Source organism: Mauremys reevesii, unplaced genomic scaffold (assembly GCF_016161935.1).
Source record: "Mauremys reevesii isolate NIE-2019 unplaced genomic scaffold, ASM1616193v1 Contig2, whole genome shotgun sequence".
In the NCBI taxonomy this organism is placed as follows: Eukaryota; Metazoa; Chordata; order Testudines; family Geoemydidae; genus Mauremys; species Mauremys reevesii.
The window spans coordinates 1,673,488-1,696,702 of NW_024100826.1; the positions used below are offsets into that span (position 1 = coordinate 1,673,488).

General features: G+C 56.3%; 1 protein-coding gene across 3 annotated transcripts in view; it reads left to right on the top strand.

The window, feature by feature from the left end:
- CLCF1 (cardiotrophin like cytokine factor 1) overlaps positions 1-17,232 on the top strand; it is a 51,791-nt gene extending 34,559 nt beyond the window's left edge. For 2 of the 3 annotated variants that reach the window (XM_039517937.1, XM_039517939.1), the window contains 2 exons: positions 8,997-9,163; positions 15,025-17,232. In XM_039517937.1, coding sequence (XP_039373871.1) covers positions 8,997-9,163; positions 15,025-15,528 — 671 coding nt within the window. In that variant the 3' untranslated portion in view covers positions 15,529-17,232. The remainder of the gene's footprint in view (positions 1-8,996; positions 9,164-15,024) is intronic. The other variant, XM_039517938.1, reaches the window with a different exon arrangement.
- Positions 17,233-23,215: the final 5,983 nt, after the last annotated feature.

Here is a 23,215-nt window from a genome sequence, read left to right on the forward strand (position 1 = left end):
CTTAGGGATCAGGAGATCAGGGGGAGGGCAGCGGGGCCTGAGGAGTCATTTCCAGAAGTCATTTCCTACCCCTGCATCACTACAGAGTGATGACTCTATTAAACAATGCAGTTAGCCTATGGAACTGGATGGCAGCGAGGCTGAGAGCTCAGACCAAAGGATCAGATAAGAGATTCTGCTGCTGCATTAGGCCGTCTGAATGTGTTTAAGGGGCCTAAGCCCACCTGCAAACCACTAAGGATTTGTCTAGATAAGGGGGAAAGGGTCATGGTTAGGTCAGGACTAGTGAGCTACTTCCAGCTAACCCTGCCCCACTTCCTTTATAAATCTAGACATAACCAAACCTAAACGTCTCCTTGGGCAGGTTCTTTGAGGGCCTCTGTGCTTCCTATTTGTGGGGCCTAGTGCCCTTGGTGTCCAGCTGTGGAACTGCCCAGAAAAGCCGTGTCTGCAGGAGGGTGCATGCGATATCTCGTGTGAGAGTGATGTAATTTACTCTGTGTAAAGGCATATACCCTTCTCTGTGGTGGCGGCGAAGGACTAAGGCAATGAGCTAAAGGAACTTGGGCTAGAGGCTCTCTAACCCTAGCTTGATCTTTCCTTGTAAACAGCTAGCTTTTAGGGTAGTATAGGTGATTCCATTGGTGATAGCCCTTCCCTTGTCCCTCACTGGGGCTACATCGGGCCCCACAACAACTTCAAGAGACGTGCCTCTTGTCCAGCAATTATACCAGAGACAAACACCCACATCTGGTGCCTCCTATGCCATGGTGAAACCCATTGGGTAACTTTATGTACAGTCTGTCATGTCTTTGTACCCCATGACAGACAGCAGAGATACTGGAGACTTCTCTGGCTTTTCAGTGCCTGCAGCCTGATACCCTTGATGGACCCCTTGGAGTATCGAGACCAGCCTCTGTGCTGCACTTTTCTGACACGGGAATACACACATTACCACTTCAGCTTCAGCACTGCCTTGAATCACAGGCTCAAGATGGGAATCTTCTCAGCCTGCTGCATGGTGCGGATTCCTCACTCAGTGTCACTGGGGGCAGTTCACTCTAAAGTGACAAACTTGGCACTGCCTACTAAGGCCTCAGTAGCCTTTGCACTAATGCAGAAGGCACTAGCCTCAACACCTACTCGACACCAGGCACCATTACCCTCATTATCAACCCCAGACCTATCATCTGACACAACAAACTAAGAGCAAACTCACCCCAAGGGTCATATAGTTGCTCCTTTTTCACTTGGAGAGGTCATGATATCTCAGACACCAAAGCAAGAACAATGGCCACAGGAATGGTTCTCAGGAGGTACTCCTTGCTGAAGTACAATGGCGTAACACCTGCCTCCCCAGGGAAAATTAAAGACCTGCCTTTGAAGGCATGGACCTCTTGAGTGACAGACCTGACAAGGCCCTAGCCTCTTCCAAAGACAGGCTCCCTCACAGCACCAAGGGACACGGTCTCACAGGTGATATCACCTGCCTCCAAAACCTGCTCTGGCCAACAACCTCAGCAGCACTGGAGCAGGATTCCTCACCACACATCCTCAGCCCCCAGCATCAGCCTCTAAACAGCAACTCTGATGGTGCAGCCAAGAGCTGTATACATCACATCACCAGTCCTTTGTCCCTCATTCTCTCTCTTCTGACCTTGTCTCTCCTCCTTCCACAGTGCCCGATGCATGATTACTTCCACTCTCTGGGTACTAGACATCATCTACAGCAGATATTCCACCCACTTCTGCACCAGGCCACCTCCCCCTCTTCCCTGCCTCTTCAGGCACTTGTCTCACCAGAGAGTCCCATTGGAAGAGCTGGATTCCCTTTTCAGGAAGGGAGCCATAGAGGTCCCACAGATCTCCAGTGGATATTCTGTTCTCCAAGAAGAGCAACGATCTGAGACCCATCCTAGAATATCAGGGTTGGAAGGGACCCCAGGAGGTCATCTAGTCCCACCCCCTGCTCAAAGCAGGACCTAATCCCCAACTAAATCAAGCCTGACCTTAAAAACCTCGAAGGAAGGAGATTCCACCACCTCCCTAGGTAACCCATTCCAGTGCTTCACCACTCTCCGAGTGAAAAAGTTTTTCCTAATATCCAACCTAAACCTCCCCCTCTGCAACTTGAGACCATTACTCCTTGTTCTGTCATCAGGTACCACTGAGAACAGTCTAGATCCTCTGATCCCCAGAGTCACAAGGAAGAGCAGACTGGACAGAGCCAATGTTTTACTAAGAGCCTTTTTGTGGCCTCATCAGCACTATTGTCCAGATCGCATTGCAGCTGACCAAGGAGTAACCTTATCTGCTTGCCTCTGTTCTCAGGCCTCCTGAGTCAACTGCAAGGGAGGAGTCTGCATCCCAACCCACAGACACTCCCCTAGCAGTGTGAAGGGTAGATGACCTGCTGACCAATGTGGACTGTTTCAACTCTTGGAGGGCCCAAGCCGTTCTCTTACAATCCGGAAAGGGCTCTGTCCTCAAATGAAAACTATTGCCATCTGGCTGCAGGTAAAGGGCTCACTCCATCATGAGCTGGGGTCCTTGCAGTCCTAGAGCATCTTCTACCCCCTAATTCCCAGGACTTCACCTCCCTATGGCACAGTATCTATCTTCTCTCCCTGAACAGTCTCCATGTTCCTTAAGGGCATGGTAAATGCATTTCCTCCCATGAGGAGCCCCCACCTTTATGGGAGCTCAGTCTTGTCCTAACAAAGCTGAGGGGCCGTCCTTACAGAGCTCAGGTTCTAAGGCCCACCCCGCTCCCTGTGCTTCAGAGCCTGAGCCACAATGTCTACACTGCACTTTTTAGCACTGTAGCGTAAGCCCAAGTCTATAGACCTGGGCTCTGAGACTTGCTGCCCCGTGTTTTTAAATGCAGTGTAGATGGACCCTCAGTGTTCAGTATGGGTCCCCAGTCTTCTAAAACAGGAAGGTAAAGAGACATAAAGGCAGAGTCAAGACCATGAGGTCCCACTCGGGATAGAGGACAGTTGAAGGCAATCCACCTACCATAGGATGTTACTACGTAGGCAGAAGGAGAGAAAGGGCAGGGCACCAAACTAGACATCAGGACTCCTGGATTCTCTCCAAGTTCTGCCACTGTGTGACCTGAGGCAAGTCCCTTCCCCTCTGTGTGCCTCGGTTTCCCTGTTTGTAAGAGTGGGGCATAAGTGATCCTGACTGGCTGACTCATGGGATTTGTGAAGCTACATTCCTTTCTAAAGAGGCCTCTCACAGCCTCCATCCCTGCCCATGAGGCTCTTGCAGTCTGGACGGTGCTGTTGAAAGGCAAAGTGTTGTTAAATGTGGAGTCCGGGGAGCAAGGGAGGGGCCCTGCTCCAGAGACAGTAGGCAGTAGAACAGCTGGAGTTGTTGAGGGCAATAAATCCCTGGGAGCTGATGACCTCACCAAGAGTGACAAGGCTGAACCACTCACAAAACAGTGTCAGTGAGGGGGGGGTCTGCATCACCCCAGAGCAGGAACCCTCTTACTCTTAGTACTACCATGCGAAAGAGAAGAGACCCCCTGCTTGGGAGTAGGAGAGGGACACAGCAGCCTGGCTGTTGGGGGTGGGCAGGATAATGGGGCCCTCTCTAGCTTCACTGAGTCCTTGGAAAGGCTTAACAATAAAGCTCCCTCTCTGGATTTTGTGTGGAATCCTGGGGTGCCGCCGAGATGGGTAAAGACAGAGCAGTTATCAGAGCAGGGGCACATCTAGCTTGGTATCCCATCTTTGACAGTGCTCCATACCACCTGCTTTTAAGGGAGCTGCAGGAAACCCTGGGGTGGGGAGTTACGGGATAACATGCCCACCAGTGTAGTCTCTAGCTCCCATCAGCTGGGGGTTGGCTTTGCCCTGCAGAAGGAGGGGTTTGGTCCCTCCCAAAGCTCTTGCCTATTTTGAATCATTGCTGTTCTAATTGGATGTTCTCATTCTCCCTAGAAATGCACTACCCTTTTATTAATCCTGCTGAGCTCTTAGTTCCAGTAACATCTCGCAGCAGTGAGTTCCACAGGCTAAGTGTGCGTGGTGTGAAAAGCTGTTCCTCTGTGCAAAAGTTGCTAAGAGAAGAGGATCAGGGAATAGGAAGGAAGGGTATATCACTGGCTGGGAAGAGTAGACTGCCTGAGAGAGTTGGATTTGGTTATGTGATTTAAGGAGGAAGGTTGGGCTTGTGATTGCACTCATAGGCTGAAACCCACCAGAGGTGGGTTCAATTCCTCACTCTACTACAGACTTCCTGTGGGTGCATGGGCAAGGCTCTTCACCTCTCAGTTACCAGTAAAATGAAGATAATGGTCCTTTTTTGTGTGTCTGGTCTTTTAAGACTCAGTTCTTTGGAGCAGGGACTGTCACTCGCTGTGTATCTGTGCAGCACCCAGCACAATGGGGGCCTGATCTTGGTTGGTGCCTCTAGGTGCTGCTATCATCATAGCATTACAGATAAAAGCAACATATAAAGGAGGAGGAGGATGCATAAATGCTGAGGTTTGGCCAGGTCTTAACACAGTGTTTCCCAATGTATTGAGTGTGGGGGGCTGAAAAACTAGTTTGGAATCAAGGGGCATCAGCTGAGCTGTGGAGAAGGGAGCCTTGGACTGGGATAACAGAGGGGCTGTGGGTCTGGATTGATGGGCACTGGCACAGCTGTGGAAGGAGCCCAGGACTGGGATAACAGGGGGCTCTGGGCAGATAGGCAGGCCTCCCAATTGTTCCCAAGGATGCCAGCTTTCATTTAAAAAGAGTAAGGCTCCAGCTGTTCTGGCTGGGAAGAAAACCTTGTAAATATGAACCAAGTGTAACTGATGCAGCCTGAGTTTGCAGAGAGCCCCAGAGAAAGGTGCTGAGGTGTGAACTGCCCTGCTGGTTTCAGTGGGCACTCACTCACATGCCCAAGATGCCACTTTAAGTGTCAACATTGTTAACTCTTTCACTGCTGGTCAGAGCATGTCAGAAAGAGTTTGGGGGGGAGCATATTTTTCAGGCGTAAGATTATATGGGTAGGCCCTTAACCACAAGGCGGATGCTATTGCTTGTATTTGCCTGAAGGGGGCACCTGGTCTTCCGAGGTTTGGGGAACGTGTTAACACCAGCCAGTGATGTCAGTTTAATTAGGACATGGGGACAATCTGAGGCATATTCCCTCCAGACCTTTCCTCGAATTCAGCTGCTGCAGGGCAGGTGCAGGGGGGACACTCTGGCAGCCAGAATTCCATGCTGCAAAGAAGTTATCTGTAGGCACTGACAGGCCCTGAGTCAGCATGGAAAAGACCCAGGCACCATGCAATGGTGTCTGTGGGGAGGCCCAAAAGTGTTTGGCTGCCAGAATGGGGAAGAGACAGGGCCTGCTCGCCAGCATGGGGATATGCCAGGAGAGGAGAGAGACTCAGGCTGGTGTGGGGAGATGTGAGCGAGGGGCTGGGATGGACTCTCACCCATCATCAAGGAGCACTCAGACAAGTGTTCCTAACTGATCCTCCACCTGCGGGACTCACTGCTGCAGTTTGGTCCTGAGGCGGAGAGCTCTCTGCACTCCTAGAAGAGGGGATATAGGCTCATGGGAATAGGGAGAGATTTTAGGGAGGGGAGCTAGGTGGGCTCTGCACTCTCAGGCTTCTGGGCCTGAGCTGATTCCCAGCTGGGGAACAGGAAAGAATTAGGCACCATGGCACAGGACGGTGCAGTGAGGTGCATTGGGCAATTTGTAAGAAACAGATGGAGGGAGGCAGAATATCAGTCTAGGGCCCATTGGTCTGATCCAGCACAGCAGGATGGGAAATGGTACTTACTGGGCTAGAAGGGCCCATTGGTCTGATCCAACCTGGTGTCTGTGGGGAGAGATACCAGCTTAGATGGGCCCTTTGGTCTGACAGGTAGTAGCTGGGCTGGAGGGAGAGAGGGAAGATCATGCTGGGTGGGCTGGTTGGTCTAATCTGGGTTTGGTAGGAAAGGGGATTGTCTGATTTAGTGTAACAAGGAATGGGCATGGGGTCCTGGGCTAGGGGGCTTATTGCTCTGATCCAGCATGGCATGGAGAGGGGTGGGGGCTAGACCAGCCCTGGTGTGATCGGGTGCAGCAGGGGGTTGAGGGACAGCAGAGTAGATGGGCACATTGGCCTCTTACAGTGTCGGGGGGGGGGGGGGGGGAGGAAGGGGGCAACGTCAGGCTAGCTGGGCCGTTTGGTTGGCTCTCCTGGCGGTTCCCTAGCTGGTCAGCACCAAGGTAGGAGTGCATGTCCCCCAACCCCCAGTACACACATGCACAACACTGGGGAAGCTGCTGGCTGCAGCCTTTGGGTCTGTGCCTCCCAGGCAGCTAAGCAGACTGGGCTCTTAAAGGGAAAGCACAGCGACTGCACAGGCCAAGTGACCCAGGTGAAGGAACATGTGACACCTCGCTTTAATGGGCTGCCTGTTTCCTCCCCTGAACTGGGGCCAGCTCCACTCTGGGCCCATGTTCCAGCGCTCGCTCTGCCCTGCCAAACAGGCAGGGAGGGGCTGCCAGAAGGTTCACTGCAGGGGGTCGGGAGGGAGGGAAAAGGATGGGGGGAGGAGGGTGATGGGGAACAGGGGAGGGGGCAAGCGGGAGAGGAAACCAGGGAAGGAGGCAGGAGAGGGATTGTGCAGGGAGCAGAGGGTGAGGGGAGAAGTGGGCCAGAGAAGAAGGGGGGCTGTGGAAACAGAACCCCCTGGCAGGTGACTCCTTGACCTGGCTCTTGGCCTGGCCCTGCTGTCTAGCCCCTCCCCACACTGGGTTAGAAATCACTGGGCTCTGCCAACCCCAGCTCTGGAAAATAGCTCTGCGAGCGTGACACACTTTTTCGATTAAGAGTTGGCAGGAGTGCATTCCGTCCCTCAAACTGCTGGCAGGGTGCAGAGGGGATGAAAGGGAGGTGAGGCAGCGGGGCAGGAGGGAAGAGGCCTGCTTGCTGCCTGCCACCCCCAGCCCTCCCTGCCCTCACCCTTCACTCCCTCCGATTAGTTAAATTCCAATTGCTGTTCTACAACATGTCCGGGATGTTTCTTTTGTTAACGTGTGAGGAGGCTGTGATATCAGAGAGGCCTCAGCCAGTCAGCATGGAGCTTACCATAACTCATTAGCAAGCTGTCAGCCTATTGATTGCTTTGCAGGGGCATTGGGGCAAGGAGAGATCTCATGCTATGAAGTCACAGCCTGATGTCATCTCTGATTCATTTGATTTTATTCCCGTTGGGGTGTATGACAGAGACTGTTGCCATCTGCTGAGCTGAATTGGAACTGTTCAGCTGTATGTCATAGGTTCTGTACTTCTGATAGCAAATGGGGATTCTCCATTAGTTCAGTGGCCCACACATGGGCTTCATCAGTAGGAGGATCCAAGTGCTATACCCACTGATGCTGTGATGTTGAGAGTAGCCATATTGTCCATGGAGTGCTGGCTAGTCCTGGCTTAGTTAAAATAGCTGAGATGCAGCTGCCTCTGGGGGGATGTAGCAGCTGTTTATACAAGGATCCCTTGTCTGGTGCCAAGATGTAGCCACCTCTGGGTTGGGGCCCAGCAGCTGTATAAACAGGGATTACTCATGCAGTGCTGAGATGCAACCTCCTCTAGAGTGGGGCATGGAGCTGTTTATCAGCTGTTTTTCAACTGTGATGCTGTCTAGGAGAGGCCATCTCCAGAGGAAGTGCAAGGGGTGTAGGGAGGCAGAATGGAATTGCCCAGGTTGGGATTGGTCCAGGGCACGGCGTGAACACCTGACTGAGGCAAAGTGCTGCAAGATGCTTTTTAATGAAGCGTGCAAGTGGCCAGGGCCTGGGCTTTGTGTCTCATGGGTGATTCATCGCAGGTGAGAATCACCTTCCTGAGCAGGATTCACGCACCAGCACGAGTAATGGGCACGTCCCCTCCATGGCCAAGAGCCAGCAGCCTACGCAGGCGTGTCTCCCTTTACAGCTCCTTCCTGCCAAGCCCAGCGGAGCTGCAGTGAGACACTGGAACACTGCATGGTTCTGGAGCCTGAAACCACCATGCTCTTGAACCTCTAAGCCTACAAACCTTGATGGCTCCCTACACCCTAAAGCCCCAAGAGCTCCAACCACAGCTGCTGAGCTCCTGATGGGCCCTGCACCCCTGCAGCACCCACTACCCCACGCCTCCAGTGGGCCCTGGCCCCACGTTTAGCTGAGCATCAAACCAAATCACGCATTCTGAAGCAGTAAGAGAGTCCTTTACCTCCAGCTCTGAACCCTCTGATCCCCCTTTCCCTTGGGGTTTGGGACCCAGAAGAGATACTCAGCCCTGGACTGGGCAGGCGGGGAGGAGTGGAGGTGGCCAGGCACACATTAGAAGGCCTGTTAGACCAGTTGGGCCTCGACTCCCCGACACCCACAGCATCTGCCTCTTGCTCCCAGCTCTTCCCTGAGTGCTCTACAGGCTTTATCATTCATTTGAAACAGGTGTGTGAGACACCCATAAAAATACCTGGCTGAACAGCTGGGGCTGGAGGCCTTTCAGGGCTGTGTGGAGGAGAATGTGAGACATCCTGCCTCCCTGGGCCACTGGGCCGGGGAACTGGCCTGGATGGCCCCGGAGAATGCACCCCACCTGCCTCTCCTCAACCGCCAGCCAGAGCACATTCAGACCCAGCCTGAACACAGCCCTGGGGCAGAGCAGTGGGGTGACAGCTCCAGAGACAAATTCATGTCACAGCACCCCCTGCTGGAGAGGGCAGGGCTAGGCAGCCACAGGTTCTTCCTCCTACCCAATGTCACAATAACCCTGCTGGGAAGGATGGAGCTGGGCAGAGGAAGCCCCACCCTCTCTCTGGTGTCACAGTGCCCCCTGCTGGGGAGGGCAGGTCTGGGCAGTCACAGGTGCCTCCTCCTACCCAATGTCCCAGCGCCCCCTGCTGGGGCGGGCAGGGCTCAACAGAGGTAGGCTTTGCCCTTGCCTGTGTCAAAGCGCCCCCTGCAGCCCCCTGAGCTGGTCATTGTGTTCCCTGCAGGAGATTCTTGGGGGATCTTTGCCTTCCTGTGTGCCGCACTCTGGAACCTGCCTGCGATCCCCGCCCTGAACAGCACAGACGAGGTGGGCGCCGGCCAGTCCATCCAGAAGACCTACGACCTCACCAGGTATCTGGAACACCAGCTGCGCACACTCGCCGGCACCTATGTGAGTACAGGGAGGGCTATGGAGCAGGGCACAGCCTTGTGACCCCATCTCCCCTTTCCTCGCCCATCTCTGCCTGTCCTCAGCTCTCCCCCTCTCCTGCCCCTTTCTCCCACCCATGCCTCCTGTGCAGTCGCTCTCCTCCCCTCCCCCAACTTAGATGTCTCCCCAGAGGGGTGGGGGGTTGATTCCTTTCTGTCCTCCTTGGGAGGGTCTTGGTAAATGACAGGCTCCCAAAAGTGATTCTCCCACCCAGGAGACCTGGGGGGGGGGCGGGTTGTAACTCAATTCCCCCCCCCCCCCAGCACACGAGGGAGCAGGGATGACAAATGGCTGAGGCATGTTCTGTTATAGGATCTGGCTCTGTATTGTGCTGATGTGGTCTGGGGGCTGAGTCAGGAGGCAGCTCTTGGAGTGCAGGGAAGAGCTGCAAATCCTCTGCCTCTCCCTGATTGGGGTCTCTGTCTCATCCCCAGCCCCCTCTCTATTCTGGGCCCAGTTCTCTGCCCCCCACCCCGCCAACATCCCCTTCTGGGGACTGGGGCTCCCACTCTCCCTGTCTGCACCCCCTACCCCTGCTCTGTCATGCATATCTCCCAGCTCACACCCTTCCCGCTGCGTGGCTCTAGCCCTGGCAGGATGCCCTGCATCATGCCCCCTCCCTGTCCTCGGGCACCGGGGGAGTCTCCCACTGTTTACACTCTGTTGTGCTGTCTCTCCATGGGGTGAGGTGAGGCCCGTGTGTCAGAACTCGCCTGGGAGACGCCCCGGCTAGGCCACGCTCCACCACGCACAGAACAGGCACCCAACCATGGCAACGGGGGACACCGCCCGCATCAGACCCACGGGCCTATCCAGCCTGGTATCCCTCTCCCCGCTGCTCTGCCAGACCAGACCCACAAGCCCATCCAATCTCTATCTCCCTCCTCCGTGCTGGGCCAGATCACACCCTTGGGCCCATCTAGCTTTGTATCCCCCCACATTGGATCAGACTTATGGGCCCTTCTAGCCTCATCTCCCTGGCAATGCCCAATGCCAAAACTTCCCATGGATATTGTCCAGCCTGGCCTGTAGATTCCACTTCCCTCTAGAGTTTTGTGCCAATGAGTTATAAGGAGCCCTGGGTAACTATAGGCCAGTTACCCTGACACCGATCCCGGGCAAAATCATGGAAAGGTTTAGATGGTATACAACAAAGAATTAAAGGGTGGTACCATGATGAATGCCAGGGAGCCGTGTTTTGGAAAATAGGGCGTGTCAGACAAACCTGATATCCTGTTTGTTGATGAAATCACAAATTTGATAGTAAAGACAACTATGCTGATGTAACATACATTGATATCTGTGAAGCAGTTGGCTTAGTCCTGCAGGATAATCTGATTAAACAGTACGGTGCAAAATCAGCCTAGCCCATATTAAATGGATTAGAAACTGGCTAACTGATAGAGCTGAAAAGTAATTATAATTGGGGAATCCTCATCCAATAGGGGTGTTTCTGTTGGGGCCCTGCAGGGATCCCCTCTTGGCCCAAAGCCGTTTGATATTTTTATTATTGATCTAAAAGAATATACAAAATTACTGGTGGTAAAGTTAGCACATAATACCAAAATTGGCAGTGGTAAATACTGATGTGGACAGGTTAGTTAGACTGACTGATCTGGATTGCTTGGTAAACTGGGCCCGTGTGAACAAGGTGCGTTTTAACAGAGCCAAATACAAGAACATACATTCTTTGTTCCTAGGTATAGGCCATGCATACTGGAGGAGGGACTGTATCTTGGAATGAAAAAGGACTAGGGGGTCATGGTAGATAACCAAACAAACATGAGCTCCCAGTTCAATGCTATAGCTCATGTGATCCTTGGATGCACAAGCAGGGGAATGTCCGGCAGGAGGAGGGAGGTGGTGTTACCTCTGTGTATGGCATTAATGAGGCCATTACAGGAACAGCATGTCTGGTTCTGGTAACCATATCAGAAAAACTGGTCAGGGTTCAGGAAAGAGCGAAAAGAATGAGGCAAACTCTGGGAAAGTCTGTTTGATGTTATTTATCTACCTGGGGTTGTTAAAGAGAAGGTTAAGGGGTGATTGACCCTGGTCAATAAGTACCTAGATGAGATGATGATTCTGGTGCGGGAGGGCTCTTTAGACTAGCAAAGGCAGAATGAGATCCGATGGATGAAGTCAGCAAAGCTCAAACTGGGAACGAGGCGCAACCTTTTCTGAGGTTCCGTGAATACTATTGACAATTTCACAGTAACTGTCACACAGCAGCACTTTTATTTTTTATTCCAAATTCTTCACACATTTTTCTCAAAAATGTTTGGGTTGGAAAATGTTCGATTCCCTCCTCCTCCTTTCATCGTGTTTCCATTTTGACACGGAAAATGCAGATGAGAGAGGAAAACCTTTAAAAATCCAACCTCAAATGTTCATAGGGGGGAGTGATGAAAAATGGAAAAATTTGAAAAAATGAACATTAAGGGGTGAAAATAAGCATCTCTGGGACGAAAGGCCATTTTGGACACTGATACAATTGTTCAGTAGGTCGCCAGACTCTAAGCAATGTGCCATCCTTTGGGGCAGCTTCCCACAGGGCATGGCAAGCAGGTTCCTCTCCCTGGATTCTTTCTTCTCACAGTGGGGCTCTTTCTAAAGGATCTGCTCTAGTGCAGCAGTTCTGGGCTGGAGGCAGGAATCCCTGGGGATGGCTCTCTGGCCTGGGTTATGCAGGAAATCCGACTAGATCAGGGGCAGGCAAACTTTTTGGCCTGAGGGCCACATCAGGTTTCCAAAATTGTATGGAGGGCCAGTTAGGGGAGGCTGTGCATCCCCAAACAGCCAGGCATGGCCCAGCCCCTGCCCCCTATCCGACCCCCATTGCTTCTGGCCCCCTGCTGCCCCCCCCGACTCCTACCCCATCCAACCCCCCCATTCCCTGACAGCCACCCCCAGACCCCTGCCCCATCCACCCCCATTCCCTGTCCCCTGACCACCCCTGGAACCCCTGCCCCTGACTGCCCCCCACAGCCCCATCCAACCCCTCCTCTCATTCCTGACTGCCCCCAGCCCCTGCCCCATCCAATCTCCCTGTTCCCTGTCCTCTGACTGCCCTGACCCCTATCCACACCCCTGCCCCCTGACCACCACCCCCAAACTTCCCTGCCCTCTATCCACCCCGCCCCCTTACCACGCTGCCTGGAGCACTGGTGGCTGGCGGCACTACAGCTGCGCTGCCTGGCTGGAGTCAGCCATGCCACCGCGCAGCAGAGAGCACTGGGTCAGGCCCCAGCTCTGCAGCTGCGCTGCCCCAGGAGCTCATAGCCCCACCACCCAGAGCATTGCACCAGCAGGGCAGTGAGCTGAGGCTGCGGGGGAGGGGGAACAGCAGGGGAGGGGCCGGGGACTAGCCTCCCTGGCCAGGAGCTCAGGGGCTGGGCAGGAGGGTCCTGCAGGCTGGATGTGGCCGTAGTTTGTCCACCTCTGGACTAGATGATCTCAGTGGCCCCTTCTGGCCTTAAAGTCTAGGGCTGTCTGAGTTCTCGGCAGCCACAGTGTAGGACCTGACCCTATGACATCCCTTGTCAGCTGCCTGCACCCTGGAGATGTCCTTGGCCTTTGCTAGATCTCTCCTTTCTTCTAGGGTCATGGGGTAGGGTTGGAGGGCACTCAGCAGGGGGAAATCCAGCTTGTGTCTCTGTTTCACCTCTCTCCCTCTGGTCACATGTGTGAGGCATGCTCCCTGCTTCCATGTTCACATGTCAGTGCATGTTAGTGCTCTTCAGTCTCTCCGCTTTCACTCCAACTCACTCTGTGTCTGCCCCCCCACCTCTGTGTACGTCTCCCCCTCTGCTCCCGTCCCCTCCCCCACTCTAGGGTGCTCACCTTGTCCCTGCGCCCCCACCAGCTTCCGCTTAGGCTTGCGCAACGGATGGGGAGAGACGTCTCCATTCGCCTCCGGGCAACACTGAGGAAATTAATTCATCTCCTGAGCTTGTCAGATTGTTCAGATGCCCGCACCGCCCCACCCGCGGCATTGACACACCTCCTTGATTCTCCCTGAATGCCTGCTAGGGCTCCCCTGCTGCGGGGGCTGCTCCCCATGCCGTCCTGGGGGACGGGGAATCCCTGGGTGTGGGGAGGCAGGGGAGTAGCAGTTTGGAGGATGGGTATGGGAATTTGCATGTGTGGAGGCATGTTAGCAAGCATGTGTGAGAGAATGAGCACGTGTGTTGAGGGTGAAAATGGGCATGTGTGTGGGGGGGTGCGCTCATCTGGGGCTGCACGTGTGACTGGGGGGGGTGCATGTGGGTATGTGTTGGTGTGCATATATGTCAGTGTGTGTGTGGGAGGGGTGTCTGTATGAGGGTGAGTGTGGGCATGCGTGTGTCACTGTTCAGATGTGGGGGGGTGATAACACGCAGGTATGCAGGATGTGCATGGGTGTGAAAATTGTTATGTGTGTTATGTATGTGTGTGAGATAATGGGCATGCATGTGGGAGTGTCTGTCACTGCATGTGTGTATGGCGTGTGGGAGTACCTGGGCATGAGAATGTGCACACGTGTGAAATATACATGCGAGAACGTGTTTGTGGAGGGTCAGTGTGTGTCTGCGTGGGGTGGAGGGTCAGTGTGTGTCTGTGAGGGGCAAGGGGGGGTCAGCGTGTGTCTGCATGGGGTGGGGGGTTAGCATGTGTCTATGTGGGGCGAGGAGGGTCAGTGTGTGTCTGTGAGGGATGAGGGGGGTCAGCATGTGTCTGTTGGTTGGGGCATCAGCGTTTCTGTGAGGGGTCAGTGTGTGTCTGCATGGGGTAGGGGGGTAGCATATGTCTGTGGGGCGAGGAGGTCAGCATTTCTGTGAGGAGTCAGTGTGTGTCTTCGTGGGGGAAGCAGGGTCAGCATGTGTCTGCATGACGGGGGTGGGGTCAGTGTGTGTCTGCATGCGATGAGGGAGGGTGCTGGGGCTGACTAGTTTCCCCAGCCCGGCATTGTCCTCCATCCTGTGTATAGACTTAGGTGGAGAACACACCCCTTGCCCCGCCCCCCACTTTCAGTGTCTGTGGGGGGCACACCTGGACCCCCGTCTCCAGCAACACCACACTCCGATGGCCTTGGTTCACCTCCACTTCCCCACTCAGCAGCCCGTAAATTACCTCATCCCTGGGGCCGACAGCTGGTTCCTCCTGCCGCTTCCTAGCCCCGTCATTAGGGCCTCACCTGCGAGACAGGGCCCCCCTCCCTCCATCATCCCTGGAGGAATTCCTGAGAGCCGCCCGCCGTGCTCTGAAGTGTCCTCGCCTGCGCCAGGGGGCACAGGAAATTCCACAGCTCATGATGAGGCAGAAGCAGCCCTTCCCAGGGGGCACAGTCCCTGAGACTTACCACCCCCAAGGCCCAGCAGTGCTTTCCCCGCCTCATGGCATTTTGGTGCCAGTGTTCCCACCCCTTCCCCTGACAGGGGTTCCCCAGCTCCGTGCCCCTGCCTTGGTTGGCCATACCCTCTGGCTGCAGGGCTCTAATCCCACAGGCCTTTATCCCCCCCACATCCTCTTTCATGCATCTCCTTCCAGCAGTGGACAGGGCTGAGCTGTAGGGCTCTTGAGTATCACTGGCCCTTTCCAGTGCCTCCCCTTTACCCCCAGGCTCTCCCAGGAGGGACTTGTTCCCGTGCCTCCTCTGCTGAACATCTCCTTGGGGCCACTTAGGAGGGCCGAGTGGCAGCTGGGGTGTCCACATGCTGATCCCCTCAGAGTCTCTGGCCATCCTTGGGTCAGGCCTGACCCTGGCAGGAGTGTCCGAGGGTAACATTGAGTTCTGTCTGGGTAAATCTAATGCCCTCTCTCCCCTCTCTCGCCCACTGCAGCTGAATTACCTTGGCCCACCCTTCAATGAGCCAGACTTCAACCCTCCCCGGATGACAAGGGCTGAGATGGTGCCCAGTGCCACTGTGGACTTTGAGTTGTGGCGCAGCCTGAATGACAATGCCCGGCTGGCAGCCAATTACCGGGCCTACACGCACCTGCTGTGCTACCTGCGCAGCATGGACGGGCAGGTGGCCAAGGCCGAGCTGCGCAAAAACCTGGGCCACTTCTGCACCAGCCTGCAGGGCCTAGTGGTGAGCATTGCCAGCGTCATGTCCTCGCTGGGCTACCCACTGCCCAGCCCGCTGGGCAGTGCCAACCCCACCTGGGCCCAGGGGCCAGGCGCCACGAGCCCCCACAATGACTTCCTCAAGAAGATGGATGACTTCTGGCTGCTCAAGGAGCTGCAGACCTGGCTGTGGCGCTCCGCCAAGGACTTCAACCGCCTCAAGAAGAAGGTGCCGCCTGCTGCCCTCATGCTGCGCCTCGAGATGCGGGGTTTCTGACCCCTGCCCCCCCACATCCCATCACCACGCTGTGCCTCAAGGTGCGGGGCATCTGCCCACTCCCACCCCACTCATCATGCTGTGCCTCGAGATAAGGGGCCTCTGACTTCCACCTCCCCTCAGATCTTCCGCACCTCCAAACCCAGGCTCCACTGTGCCTCCCACCCCTTACCCCTCTCTCTCCCTTCCATGGTTTCCAGCCTCCTCCCCATCTGTGATGCCATGCAGCATGTCCCCATCCTTCTCCCTCCCTCTCTGTGCCCTCCTGCCCCTGCTTTTTCCTTATTCTCCAGCAAGGGACCTATTTGCTTTCCAAAATAGGGAAATGACCCTCATTCTCCCAATACAGCCCAGAGCAGCACTAAACCCCACCCCCAGATCTGGACAGCAATAAGCCCATCTCAGTTCACCCAGAGCAACAATAAACCCCACCCCCATGTGCTCTGGGCAACAGTCAGCACTGTCTATTTACCATGGGCAGCCCTAAGCCTTGTCTGGCTTTGTCTCTTGCTGCGTCATACTCTGTACCTCTGGTTTGATCCAATTCTTCCTCTGCGTCCCCCTCCCCTGCTGCAATCCCCCACCCCTCCTCTCATGCACAGAGACCTGGACTCATCCAGCCTTTCCTCAGGTTCAGAGCCCCTGACACTGGCCTGCAGCCTGGCCTCCATGTCTCCTTGGGTGCTTCCAGTTCTGCCCTACATGCATCACTTTCCTCATGCCTGGGGGCAGGAGCTGAGGTGAGCAATGCCAGTGCCAGCCCTCCAGTCACACCTATGAATGGGGCAATCTCACCCCATGACACTGCAACATCGTGGGGCAAGACGGATTAGAAATAGGAAGGATCAAGGGGAGACCAGGAAAGTCTGGAGATCTAAACCAGGAAGGGGCAGGATTTGGAACAGGAAAGGTTGGGGTCCAAACCAGGAAGGGGCAGGGTTTGGAAGAGGAAAGGTTGGGGTCCAAACTAGGGGCAGGGTTTGAAAGCGGACCTCCAGCATTTCTCCAATTGCAATGCTGCTGCATCTTTTGGCCCCATCTCCTGACAAAACACCCATGAGGGCCAGGAAAGCAGGGGAGCTAAACCAGGAAGGCGTGGGGCACTATCCCTCCGCCCTTTCGTACCATGACACATGGAGCATTTCCTTAAAGTTTACATTGTCGCCGACGTAGCATTTGGGCAGATGTGGGGGCTCTTTACCTGGCATAAGCCCTGCTGCCCAGCCCCCTCCCCATGCTCCAGGTGTGGGATCAGGGTTAAGGGCCTATCACCCCACCCTTCTTAAACCCCTCCCCCCCCCACATTCCCCCTGTCGGGTTGTGTTTTTCTTGGTTTATCTATATTAATATTTATTTATTTGGAAATGTTATTTATTAGATGGTATTTATTGCAGAATTTCTATTCTTGTATTAACAAATAAAAGGCTTCCTCCATGAGCTTGGCTCACTGGCACCTTGGGTTGGGACTGGCTGAGAGCTCACTGGCCTGCTAGTGTTCACCGCACCCCAATCAGCTGCCCCAGATTCTACCACAAACTGAGCAGCCACCCCAGATCCCTAACCCATGTAAATACAACCCCAATCCACCCCCACCGCATCCTTCCCCAGGCCCCTGCCCCTGATCCAGGTCCTGATCTGCCCCCCACACCAGCACCATGTGCTGTGTCACACACACTCTCCTGGACGGTTGGCCATCCTGAGGCTTTGGGGGTAAAGACGGGGGTTTCCTGGCAGGAAGGGAAAGAAATGGGGACCTGAGGGAGGGGCATTACCTGTAGGGTCAAGGAGAACTGGGCAGGCAGGAGAGCATGGGGCGGGGGGGGGAAGAGCGACAACATGGCTGGGGCACTAGGGGTGGGGAAAGAGAATGTGACAGGGTGGGGTGGGGGCAGATGGCTCATCAGCATGGAACAGTAATGTAGGGAGTGGCCCTGAGATGGATGCAGGGGTGGGGCTGGATGGAAAGGCGAGTCCCAGGCCCCTTTGCCCATCCTGGCAGCTCCTACCTGTACAACATGACATGTCTGACAGGGAACAAGCCCTCCCCATGTGTGTCTGACAGCAGGCTCCTTATGTCCAAGGGGGAAACTGAGGAACAGGGAGGGCATAGGGCCCTTCACAGCCAGTTAAAAGCAAAGCTAAGAATAGAACCCAGGTGTGCTGGCGCTCACCCCACCCCACCCTGCCTCTGCAGCTCTACCCACTAGACCCCACTCCTCTGCTTCATAATTAAAATGTCATAGTTGGGGGAGCTGACACGGCTGCACCTGCTCTGAGGATAAGTGGGAGGTTCAGGCCCATTGCATCTCCTACCAGTGTAGAACTCACCAAAGAGTTCAATATGACGGGGATTATGGGGACAAAACACCTGCTAGCCCCCTAACTCCCTGCTTCTGGACCTAATCTAGCCAGCCCCTACACACCCATCCATCTAGGCATCCACCCACCCATGTACACATCCCTCCATCCATCCCCATACACATCCCTCCATCCATCCATCCCCAATACATTCCTCCATCCCTCCCCCAATACGTCCCTTCATCTGTCCCCATATACCCCTCCATCCATCCTGTAGTGGGCTGTTCACCCACTCCTGCCTGGAAGGGCTTAAAACAGCCCTGGAGAGGGCTGGGACAGGGGGAAAAGCTGGGCTGATTGGGAAGCAGCCGCGGCTGAGGCCATGCCCCAAACAGACCCAGCTGGCCCTATAAAGGCCAGGGAAGCCAGAGGTAGAAAGACTCTAACTGAGAAGGAGGGACCTGGCTGCAGGGAGCTGAGAGAAGGTATCTGGAGTGGAGCAGGGCTGGGAGAAGGCCGAGGGAGCTCTGGCCTGGAAACCCCCTAAGCTGCAGCCTAGTGGAAGGCCAATTAGGTATGGGGGTTGCAGTGGGTAGCCCACAAGTAGGCAGAGGTAGCAGATCCAAATGCCCCTTGCCTATGATGAGTGGCTTTTACACTTCAGTTTTCCCAGGTGAGTGAGGTTAGATGGTGACTGGCAGTAGCCCATGACTGAGGCAAGGTGGGGATAGAAGGTTGGGGGTTCCCCTGGGTGGGAAGACCCTGAGACTGCAGGGGTATTGCCAGGGGGCAGCACCCCAAAGGCAAGGGGAAGTGGGGTCCTGGGAGGGACACAGGGGCTAGCGGCAGCAGGACACCAGCCTGCAGAAGGCACTCTGGAGGCTGGAAATGCTAATTCCCTGAGATGACCAGCAGGAGGCACCACAGGGGTGAGTCCTGCACTGTGACATATCCCTGCATCCACACCCTGACACGTCCCATGAGGTTGACATACAGAATTGTGGCTCTTGCTCATTTTCACTTGAGTCAGTGTCTGGGGCAGGTCCCCAGCCTCTCCCCTTCTCGCTGGCTGGGTTCGCTCTGCATGTGGAGCCCCAGGGCTGCCTTCATGCCTTGTAAATTCACCCTGCAACTGCAGCAAATCAGTGGGGGGGGAGCCCCTAAATATAGCTTTGGGCGGGGGGAGGAATGCAGCACGTACACACACTGCAGCCTGGCATAATTTACACCTGGTGCAGGGAGCCCAGGGCTGGGCTGGCAGGGGCTGTGGATCAGGGTTGAGGGGCTGGCATAGCTGGGTGTGTCTGTGTGTGCTGTTCAAGCCCACTGCCCCCTTCTCTTGGTCCGCAATGGGCTCAGAGTGGGGCCTCCAGCCTGGCACCCTCCGAATGCCCCTGGAAGGGGAGAGGGGTGCTGGGATATCAGACCCCTGTGAAGGCTGGGGAGAGTGGGGAGTCCTGGCTGAGCTGGGTGACCCTCTCATGGCTCCCCCTAGGAGTTTTTGTGTCTCTGTCCCAGCCCCTCGCTACCCCATGTGGGGCAGGGGGGCAGCAGTTTGGGATTGAGGGGCACCAGCAGAGCTGGGGGGGGGGAGGCAGCCCTGGGGGCTGGTGGTGACTCAGTGCCATGTTGGATGCCTCACCCCCAACAGAGGCAGACTGGGGCTGGGGTCAGTGCCCCCTGCTGCTTCCCTTTGTCTCCCTGGAGCCAGGGCTCCCGGAATCCGACTGACTCAGCCCCGATTCCCTCCCTGTTCCTGGCAGGGGACAAAGCTGAGGCTGCCCTGGGTCAGGGATGGGGGGCGGGGGGGAGGGGAGGAAGGCCAAGATCCCAAGTGAGTCACTGTGCCCCCCAGACCACAAGCTCTGCACAGCCCCGAAGCTAAGCGGGCTCAGGGTAGGCTAACCCTAGGAAGGAGACCACCCAGTTTCTATGGCATCAGCCCCAGACCCAGGGCCCCATTCCCCTACCCCTTCTGGTTCATCCATTCTACCTCCTTCAGTCGCCCTGCTTTCCTCAGTTGGCTGCACTCATTCGCCATCGCTTCTGGTCTTAAAATAATCAGCAGGTGTAGAACAGATGCTGGGGCCCTCCCCAGAGGCAGCTGCATCTCAGCACTGGGTGAGGGATACCTGTATAAACAGCCTCTGTGCCCCATCCCACAGAAGACTGTATCGTAGTGGTTGGCAAAAGATTCCTGTATAAACCGTTCTTGCACCTCTCCCCAGAGGGGGCTGCATCTCAGCACTGGGTGAGGAGCAACAGAGAGATTAGAACTGGGATAGATTTCACTGTGTGAAACTGTTTTTTTCAGGATGGGGCCTCTCTGTGTGTTTGTGCAGTGCTGGGGACTCTGGGTGCTGCCCTAATATGCCATCCTCTTTATACTGAAATCCCTAAACTGCCCACATAAAAGAGCTTTGAAATGAGCACATGACTTTGCAGTGATGGGGGGGGCAGTTGGGCCTCTCAGTGCCCGAGATGGGGGGGCAGTTTGGTGATGGGGAGGATGTGGCGCACATCAGCTAGACTTGTAAATGATCAGCTATGAAAGTGTTAACAATACAGGCATTTAATCTGGAATCACTAGGCTTCAGAGTTAACAATGCAGCAAAGTCTAGAGCTGTGAAAGAATGGGGCATGGAGCCAGAATAACACTGATGATATGGGCATAAGCTTTCGTGGGTTGAACCCCCGCCCCCCTTCAGATGCAGATACTAACATGGCTACCCCCTGATACTTGACTGATGATAGGGGGAAGGGGGGAAGGCTACATGGGCCAAGGGGGAACCCATGACTGGTGACCAGGTTTGGGAGGGCCCCATGTGATCTTGGGGCATCACTGCCAGCCTTGTGCCTCAGTTTCCCCTGTCCTGTGGGGGTGAGGGGCTCTTGTATTTGCAGCAGGCCTTGGAGAGACATGCGGACAAGGAGTCACAGAAAGCAGCGCCCCAGAACCAATCCAGCTAATCAGCCACTGGCGCCCCGCCCTCTCAACCCCGGCGGGTCCAGTATGGAAGCGGCAGCAAGGCCTCGGCGGGGAGGGGGTTAACTCCGAGCCGTCCGCTTCCTCCCGGCCAGAGAGCTACGAATCCTGGAAGTAACAGTGACACCCAGTGGCCAGATGGGATAACGCGCCTCGCCCGCGCAGATATCCCCAGGAAACCCCCAGCCCTGTGCCCCCGACCTGCAGCCTCCTACTAGCCCAGCCCTGGGCTACCCCCAAGCTCTACCGATGCCCCTCACTCCCGCCCTGCTGCAGCCCCTCCCTCCATCCCCCGCTAGCCCAGCCCTGAGCTCCCCCACAGCTCTGCCTGTGCCCCTCAATCCTGCCCTGCAGCCCCTCCCTCCATCCCCCGCTAGCCCAGCCCTGAGCTCCCCCACAGCTCTGCCTGTGCCCCTCAATCCTGCCCTGCAGCCCTCCCTCCATCCCCGCTAGCCCAGCCCTGAGCTCCCCACAGCTCTGCCTGTGCCCCTCAATCCTGCCCTGCAGCCCTCCCTCCATCCCCGCTAGCCCAGCCCTGAGCTCCCCACAGCTCTGCCTGTGCCCCTCAATCCTGCCCTGCAGCCCTCCCTCCATCCCCGCTAGCCCAGCCTCAGCTCCCCCACAGCTCTGCCTGTGCCCCTCAATCCTGCCCTGCAGCCCTCCCTCCATCCCCGCTAGCCCAGCCCTGAGCTCCCCCACAGCTCTGCCTGTGCCCCTCAATCCTGCCCTGCAGCCCCTCCCTCCATCCCCCGCTAGCCCAGCCCAGAGCTCCCCCCCAGCGCTGCCTGGGCCCCGCAATCCAGCCCTGCAGCCCTCCCTCCATCCCCGCTAGCCCAGCCCTCAGCTCCCCCCACAGCTCTGCCTGTGCCCCTCAATCCTGCCCTGCAGCCCCTCCCTCCATCCCACGCTAGCCCAGCCCTGAGCTCCCCCACAGCTCTGCCTGTGCCCCTCAATCCTGCCCTGCAGCCCCTCCCTCCATCCCCCGCTAGCCCAGCCCTGAGCTTCCCCACAGCTCTGGCTGTGCCCCTCAATCCTGCCCTGCAGCCCCTCCCTCCATCCCCCGCTAGCCCAGCCCTGGGCTTCCCCCTGCCCCCCCCCCCATTCTGTTGGTGCCCCATTCTCTCTAGGGAAGGGATTCCCTAGCACAGAGGGAGCCCAGCATGCTCCCAGGCTGTCCCCAGGCCCTGCCGTGTGCCCCCCACCCAGTAGCACTTGCTCTGCTCCTTCCCCCCACTCACCTGCCCAGGGGCAGTGGGGCCCTTCCAGCACTGAGTTTAGTCTCGAGTGTGTAGCTGAGCCCCTGCCCCACTGCGGGGGTAGGATGTGAGGGGCGCCTCTGGGGCAGAAGGAGAAGCAGCACCAGGTCAGTAGGGGGCACTGTAAAGAGCTGATGCTAAACTGTCCACCTCACACACACTTCACTCTGCAGGGGGTGGGTTGGAAAGGCTCAGTGGGGGACCCTGTGCTGTGGGGAGCAGGGCAGGATCTCAATAGGGGGCACTGTGCTGTGGGGAGCAGGGCAGGGGGCTCAGTGGGGGGCCCTGTGCTGGGAGTGGGGCAGGGGCTCAGTGAGGGGCCCTGTGCTGTGGGGAGAGGGGCAGGGGGCTCAGTGAGGGGCCCTGTGCTGTAGGCAGGGGTGAAAGTAACTTAAAGGATTTATCAGTACGCTGGAGTCCTGAGCATGGGCGTGGCCTCAACCGGAAGAGGTGGGGCCTTTCAAGATTTAAAGGTGCTGGGAGCCCCAGGCCTTTAAATCACCCTGGAGCTACCAGCTGCAGAAGTGGCTGGGAGCCCTGGGGCTCAGGGGTGAATTAAAGAGCCCAGGGCTCCGGGCCCTTTAAATCACCCCTGGAGCCCTGCTGCCACTGAGGTAGCAGTGGCAGGGCTCTGGCTGTTGCGGGGAGCCCCAGGCCCCATAAATCCCTGCCTGAGCCTGGCTGCCAGGGCTCCGGCAGCTGGACTTGTGTGGAGATTTAAAGGGCCTGGGGCTCCTGACACTGTGGGGCCCCCCAGGCCCTTTAAATCACCGCTGGAGCACTGCCGCCACTGGGGTAGCAGCGGCAGGGCTCCGGCCACTGTGGGTACCCTGGGCCCTTTGAAGTGCCGCTGGAGCTCCAGCAGAGCAGCTTGGGTGGTGCTTTAAACATGTCTAGAGCCCTGGGCCTTTAAATCACCACCGGAGAAGCTGGTCCAGTTTGGCACGGCGTTCCGGCTCTTGCCAGTACGCTGTACCATACCATACCATGCCGGCTTACTTTCACCTCTGGCTGTAGGGAGCGGGGCAGGGGCTCAGTAGGGGGCACTATGCTGTGGGGGGGCAGGGGCTCAATAGCAGGTGCTATGCTGTGGGGAGCGAGGCAGAGACTCAGTAGGGGGTGCTGCGCTATGAGGAGCAGTGAAGGG